Genomic DNA, 7,802 nt, shown 5'->3' with positions numbered 1-7,802 from the left:
GTAAGTCTTCTAGCATAATTTCTGGGGTTAAGAGAGGCACTGAGTGTGTGGGGGATGGAGATGATATGCGCATGGAAGGAAAGAAGATGAAAAGTTATGATGATATGGTCTGTGATGATGGACTAGGGGTGGTGGCTGCTGTGTAGTACCACCTGGCATTATGAATACCTTATGTTGGAACTGTCGAGGGCTTGGGAACCCTCGAACAGTTCAGGATCTTTACCTTTTGGTGAAGAAGAAGAGACCCAAAATTGTGTTTCTTATTGAAACACTCATTAAAGCTAATGTTGTTGAAAAGTTGAAAAGGAGGTTGGGGATGAAAGGGTGTTTGGCTATTAATCCACTGGGAAGAAAAGGTGGTTTAGCTTTGTTTTGGGAGGTGGAAAATGAGGTAGTGATAGAGAGTTACTCACAGTGGCATATTAGTGCTTCTGTTACAGTTGGGGATTATGGAAGCTGGTGTTTTACTGGATTCTATGGAAATCCAGATGCAAGCAAGAGGTGGCAATCGTGGGAGCTTCTGAAGCAGTTGAATCCACTTGATGGAAGGGCATGGTGTGTAGCTGGTGATTTCAATGAATTATTTTCACAAAATGAGAAATGTGGAGGTAATAGAAGAGAGGAGAAATTGATCTCGGGTTTTAGGGAAGCCTTAGAAATGAACAAACTGGTGGATGTGGGAATGAGTGGTAGCTTTTTTACATGGAGTAACAGACATTCAGACCACACGTTTACAAAGGAAAGGCTGGACAAATTTGTTGTCAACAGTGAGTGGATTACTATGTTTGGGAAGGCTAAAGTGGAAGGGCTTACAGCAAGTAGCTCTGATCATCTTCCAATTATAATGTATGTGAGGAAGGATAGGAGACTTGGTGTAAGAAGACAATATCCCTTTAAGTTTGAGGCAAGCTGGATAAGAGAGGCTGAATGTGAAGAGGTAATTAAAACAACATGGGTTGATACTTCTCAATGTGCTAGAGAACCTCTTGTGAGTATCCAGAAAATGTTGAGAGAGTGTGGTGGCAAGTTGAGTAGTATGTTTCGAAGAAGGGATGGGGAGAGATGTCAGGATATTGAATTATTGAACAAGAAAATCAAGGAGCTGCAGGATAGTGAAGGGCCACACAATGTTACAAAACTTCATAGATTACAACAGGAGGTAGGCTTATTGCTGGAGAAAGAAGATATAAGGTGGAGGCAGAGGGCAAAAAAGAATTGGTATTCCTTAGGAGACAAAAATACTAAGTTCTTCCATACTTGTGTCAAGCAGAGAAGGAAAAAGAACCAAATCATTTCTGTTTTGGATGCTAACTCAGAATTAAAGGAAGGGAATGAGGAGGTAGTGGAGGCCTTTAGACAATATTACACTAAGGTTTATAAAACAGCAGCCCCTTCCTGTGATCAGGTGATGAAAGGGATACAATCTATTGGGACTCGAGTCACTGAACAGATGAATGAAGACTTGGAAAAGCTTTTCACTAGGGAGGAGGTTGAAGCAGCTCTCAAGCAAATGGGTCCTTTGAAAGCCCCTGGCCCTGATGGGTTTGCTGCATGCTTTTTTCAAACTTTTTGGTCTACAGTTGGGGATAAGGTCTGTGATGCAGTGTTGAGTTTTCTAAATGGGGGTGCACTTGACAAATCTATCAATTTTACTTATGTGGCCCTTATACCAAAAGTGGTTGAGCCTAAGAAGGTTGGTGACTTCAGACCAATTAGCTTGTGTAATGTCTTATACAAGTTAATTTCGAAGACCCTTGCAAACAGGCTGAAGTTGGTACTTGATGAGATCATAGCTAAAAATCAAAGTGCTTTTATTCCTGGTAGGTTGATTTTAGATAATGTGATAGCAGCTTATGAAATATTGCATTCAATGAAGACCAGGTCTAAAGGAAAAAAAGGAAGTATGGCACTAAAGATGGATATCTCAAAAGCCTATGATAGGGTTGAGTGGGTTTTTTTACAAGCTGTCATGAAGAAAATGGGGTTTGGGGAGAGATGGGTTGGCTTGATTATGGAATGTATAACTTCTGTTTCTTATGCTGTGTTGGTGAATGGAAGGCCAGGTGATGTTATATATCCCTCACGAGGCATTAGGCAAGGGGACCCAATATCCCCATACCTGTTTTTGTTGTGTGCTGAGGGGTTAAGTAGCATTATTAATGCAGCTGAGGATAAGGGTGAAATCAAAGGCATGGCTGCTGCAAGAGGAGGTATAAGGGTCTCTCATCTCCTATTTGCTGACGATTGTATCATCTTTGCAAGGGCTAAATGGACTGAATGGTTGAAAGTGAAGGAACTCCTAAGGGTATATGAAGAAGCCTCTGGTCAGTGCATGAATCTACAAAAAACCATTATTTTGTTTAGCTCTCGAGTTAAGCAGGATGAGAAGGAGAGGATTGTGCAAGATCTTGGGGCAAGGGTGCAAAATAACTGTGAAAAATACTTGGGGTTGCCTACTATGGTTGGAAGAGCTCGATATGATACTTTTAGAGGAATTAAGGACAGGGTTTGACAGAAGGTTAACAGCTGGAAAAATCAATTCCTATCTCCTGCTGGTAAAGAAGTTTTAATTAAAGCAGTTATTCAGTCCGTTCCTACATACCACATGAGTGTGTTTAGGTTGCCTAAAAGGTTGTGTAAAGAAATAGCTAGTATTATGGCTAGATTCTGGTGGGGTTATAAAAACAATGAGAAAAAAATTCAATGGGCTAGTTGGGAGAAAATGGGATCGGCAAAGATGATTGGTGGACTTGGGTTTAGAGAGTTGGAGAGTTTCAATATTGCTCTCTTAGCAAAGCAGTGTTGGAGGCTCATTAATTAACCAGATTCTATTGCTGCCATGGTGTTAAGGGCCAAGTATTTTAAAAATACTGATGTGTTGAACTCAAAGCTGGGCTATGGACCTTCTATGATCTGGAGAAGCATATGGGGATCTATGAAATTGTTGAAGGAAGGGCTTGTATGGAGAGTGGGTAATGGTTTAAATATTAAAGTTTGGGGTGATAAATGGCTACCCAATAAACCATCTCATCGAGTGCAGTCTCCCATTAAATTTCTGAATGCTGAAGCAAAGGTGACAGAGTTGATTGGGAATGATGGCAAGTGGAATAGAGAGGTGGTGAAGGCTACTGTTAATGAGGAGGAAGCTGAAGTCATCTGCAACATCCCTATGAGCTATTCTGGGTTGGAGGACAAAAGAATATGGGCTTACTCTAAGAATGGGTATTATAGTGTAAGGAGTGCCTACCATCTTGATATTAGTAGGAAGAAGGATTCAAAAGGGGAGCCATCTGATGGGAGGAAGATCAAAGAAGGGTGGAGAGAGTTGTGGCAACTTAATACCTCGGGAGTGGTTAAAAATTTCTTATGGAAGGCTCTTAATAACTGTCTTCCTACCAATGAGAACCTATACAGAAGAAAGGTGGTGAAGAAGCCAGTCTGTCCTATTTGTTTAAGAGAAGATGAAACTGTTTGCCATGTCTTATGGAGCTGTCCTGCAACAATGGATGTATGGGCTGAGAAGGAGAGTCCAGTGCAGAAGTGGAAGTCATCTGAGGTGGATTTGGCTGAGGTGTGGAGGAAATTAATAGCTGAATTGCCTCTGGATAGTATGGAGATGGTAGTATCTGTCATGCGATATATATGGCTTAGAAGGAATGGGTGGATTTTTGAAAGGAAGTTTACTAGCCCTGGGAGTGTATTGCAGCAAGCAAGAGCAAATCTTAATGAGTTCCAACAAGCACAACAGAAAGGGATAGAGCGAAATAAAACTGCTGCAGTGGAGATGGGAAGCTCCAAAAGAAGGCTTTGTGAAGGTAAATTGGGATGCTACTTTCAAGGCAAACCAGAGAAAGATGGGAGCTGGCGTGGTAGTTAGAGATAAAGAAGGAAATGTACAGGTTTCTCTATGCATGCCAAAAGATTGTATCCAATCTGCTGTGATTGCTGAAGCTACTGCTTTATGAGGGCCCTTTGCTTATGTGCAGAACTCAACATACAAAAGGCAGTGCTCGAGGGTGACTCTTTGGAGGTGATTAAAGTTGTGAATGATAGAGAGGAGTGCTTGGAATGGCATGGACAGATTATAGAAGATATTAAAGGAATTCTTTGTATACATCCAAATTGGATTCTTAAACATACATTTAGAGAAGGAAACAGATTAGCTCACTTCCTTGGCCAGTTTGCTATTATGTTTAGTGAGGAGTTGGTATGGATAGAGGATGGCCCTGAGGGGTTTTTTTCGATTGTATTACAGGACAAGATTTGTAATGATACTATTACTGATATATGAAAGATGATGGATTGTTTTGATTCAAAAAAAAAAAAAACAAACAAACATTTTATTAAATAAGATAACAACATTACAAATCATAAATTAAACATTAATTAACCCACCACGCTAACGACAGCAGTAGTACATATTAAACATCATGCATGCATATATACAAGCTAACATATTATTAAACACAGACGAGTACATATTATTTGGTACTGCGCGCATGCAATGCAATATAGCAACCACGTCATTAATGTCCAACGAGGCGAAGGTTCTCCTCAAAAGTTGTTCCGAAGTTACCACCGTTTTTTATATCTTTCCTCCAATCTTTAAAACGCTCCAAGACTGTCTGCATTCTTTTCCCACAACTACTTTCTTCGCCGAAGATGGCATTCCCCTTGGTCAGCACTGCCCATTCGCTCGCAGTATCAATTTGAAAATTCTCCGGCCTGTTGATGTGGTCCGGTAAAGCATCTTTCACATAATAATTTATGGTGATCTTGTTTCCTATTCCCAGCATCTTGTTTATTTCATTTTTCACATATTTTACTTTTTGCTCAAATTCACTGTTCCACTCAGCCTTCGGGCCTCCATAGTAGAAAATGTAGTTTTCCTGATTGAACAAGATATATAGAGTACTGTCAAATTAACCACATCCATTTTTAATTGAGTGCAGATTATAAATTTTGCTTAAACTGCATGCACATGAATGAATATATATATATATATATATATATATATATATATTTGAAAAGGGCGGTGCTACTCCTACCGCTGGGAGCTCCCGCTAGTTGTTTTCTATATATTTTTTTTTTTGCTTTTTTTACATGTATTTTTTAACACTTTTAAATATTGTTAAAAAATTAAAAAATCATAATATTATTAAAAAATAGTTGTTTAATCATTAAGTAAAAAAAAAAATAATAAAAAAGTCACAGCGGTAACTTCCAGCAAGAAGAACCAGAGGGAAGACTAGCATTTTTCTTTTGAAAAATTCTACTTATAATCATCTCTTATACCAAATATCAACATGTGATTTGTTATTTTTATTCTTCTATTTAAACATACACATATTGATGTACTGTAAATATGTGTGCTTAAAAGAATAACAAAAATGACAAATCATATGTTAGTCTATAGTGTATACAACTCATCATTGATCCCCACAGCATGCACATACCTATACATATATATACATATATATAATATATATGTATATATATGTACGTAGCTTATACACACGCACATTTATCACCAAAAAGGGCAAGAACCTTATAGCTTTCACCATCGTACGACGTTCATAAGTAAAATGTGTAAAATAATGATGTAAAATGCTAACATAACTACTTATATATGATCGAATAGTAAATTAAAGAACATTGGGAAAAGAAAGTAAGGTAAAAAAAAATATGTGTCTATTGTATTGGCTACTACAAATAAATTAAGCGCGAGAGGTTTGAGGAATAAACCCAAAAACGGTGAAAAATAGAGATCAGTTGCTGAGGGTATGCTTTCAAATTTACATGCAGCTAGCGCACCTGATTGCTGCTAGACATAGTACTATAGACTACTGCACAGCGGGAGATGTTGGGAATTCTCTGGATTGGAGAGGATCGAGGGAGATGTTGATTTGTGAAGTTGGTCGACAATAGCATGGCTTATTTATAGCTACCAGAACTAGAATAAGTCACATAACAAATGGGTGGTAATACTAATAATATTATTGCACGCTAGGCTATTCTAGTTTCTATATGGATTGACCTCATTTTATTATAAGATGATATATCTATACATATATATATTATCATATGATCCCCCTAATTATTTTCGGATCGTACTTAACACAAAACAAAAAAACTGTTTATTTCCAACCAAAATGACAATTTCCTACTCAAATGAATCTGTTTTCATCACAAGTAGTCATACTCATCGCAAATAATTCATTAGAAATGTCCATTTTTCATGTAGTGACAATTTTATTTTCCAATCTAATTAAGGAGTACTCTAATATCTGATTATTATTATAATTACTATATTTACCCCTAGCTAGTGACCCAATGGACATGGCCGGATTGAAACCGAAATACGTACTAAAAAACATTTTTCGTGCTTTCATCTCTTTATTAGCTTCCAATTGATCTATGGGGGAAAAACACCAAAACTGGATCTAAAAAAATTCAAAAAAACATGTTCATAAAACTGTTTATCAAAACATATATTTTAAGCTAGCGGAATCAATATATATATATATATATATATATATATATATACACACACACACACACACACACATCTAGCTGCAAGTATTCTTTTTTATGAACACATGTTTTATGGGTCTTCCCTCGGCCTCTTTCTTTGTGTTCTTACAGATCAGGTAAGTGATGGCTAACAAGTACAACAAAGATCGATGGAGATAAAGCAAATACTTTGAAGGTTAGGCTCGATAAATTAATATTCATTTAGCAAATAAGAGAATTAATTAGTTAATTGTTACAGTTGGTGGCAACTGCTGTATACGTAATTAAGGTATAAAGGAAACGATTCGATTGGGAAAAGATAATTTAAACCCAATAAATTAAATTCTATCAAAGAATAATTGTCAAATAATTAAACAACATTAATTTTGTAATCCCATAATACTAATAATAATAATAATAATAATAAGTTGCAGTACTACTTGTTAAATAGACAATATAGTCTTATATATAACACAGTGATTCTAAGATTAGTTCAAGTTGATGCATGCATGCATGCAGGTGGCAGATGTCGTATGAATGCTTGCTGGCTGTAATAATCAAATTAACTAAATGGAGATCGAACGTAGGATCAATATTAATGGATCAGTACTGACCCGGGCCACCCGGTGCGCCATCTATTCCGTGGGGAGTTTTAACGTCGTGGCCATGCATTAAGAAAATAAACCAAATGTGAACTTAGACTTTGATTTTTCCAGATTAATGAGGAATGATTTAACGACGACGTTGGTGAATTAATAAATTTTCTAAGCTTGCTTGTGTAGTGATTTATACGTAATTCATTCTTTGACTCTAAAAATTGAGACATTAATTGTCCATGGTACCCCTAATTAAGGCAACTTCAGCACTTGATTCAGTAAAGCACTCTGGACAGTCTCATGCACAACCGAGAAGCACAGTAGAGAAATCACTCTCTAGCCACGTCATTTACAAGGAATAACTAATTGCCTATCTTCTAGAATATTCTCTGTTTTTCAATACATGTAATCTGCACTCTATAAATACCATGTACGTTGTATCACGAGATATGAATGGAAATACAAGTTTGTTGAGATATTCTGTCAAACAGCTCTAGTGCGTCTTATTAGCTAGGGAAGACATTATATTTATATATGCATGTGCTATCAATTTAGGCGGTTATGGGTCTCAAACAATATTGCTATTATTCGTAATGTACTACTTGTGATAGATTAATAAGATGAATAATGTATTTTTTTTTTAAAAAATTAATAGTTTAGAATCTATATCTATATATATAATTACCCTCAAAC

At 36.8% G+C, this 7,802-nt stretch overlaps 1 protein-coding gene across 1 annotated transcript; it reads left to right on the top strand.

Annotated features, from left to right (window-relative positions):
• Nucleotides 1–2,839: 2,839 nt before the first annotated feature.
• Nucleotides 2,840–4,291, top strand: LOC108993046. The gene is made up of 2 exons (XM_018967816.1): nucleotides 2,840–3,815; nucleotides 3,987–4,291. Exons 1-2 carry the CDS (start codon nucleotides 2,840–2,842, stop codon nucleotides 4,289–4,291), a joined length of 1,281 nt encoding a protein of 426 aa, XP_018823361.1.
• The last annotated feature ends 3,511 nt before the right edge of the window (nucleotides 4,292–7,802 follow it).

This window comes from Juglans regia, chromosome 15, assembly GCF_001411555.2.
Source record: "Juglans regia cultivar Chandler chromosome 15, Walnut 2.0, whole genome shotgun sequence".
Classification (NCBI taxonomy): Eukaryota; Viridiplantae; Streptophyta; class Magnoliopsida; order Fagales; family Juglandaceae; genus Juglans; species Juglans regia.
The sequence above is the reverse complement of the archived record's forward strand: the minus strand, read 5'-3'. Positions and strand labels throughout refer to the sequence as shown.

What these genes read in the sequence shown, in the direction of transcription:
- LOC108993046 (XM_018967816.1), top strand. Translation starts at nt 2,840, where the DNA reads ATGGTGTTAAGGGCCAAGTATTTTAAAAATACTGATGTGTTGAACTCA. An exon ending in CAAAAGAAGGCTTTGTGAAG is followed by an intron (nt 3,816 to 3,986) that starts GTAAATTGGGAT and finishes GCTTATGTGCAG; the next exon opens with AACTCAACATACAAAAGGCA.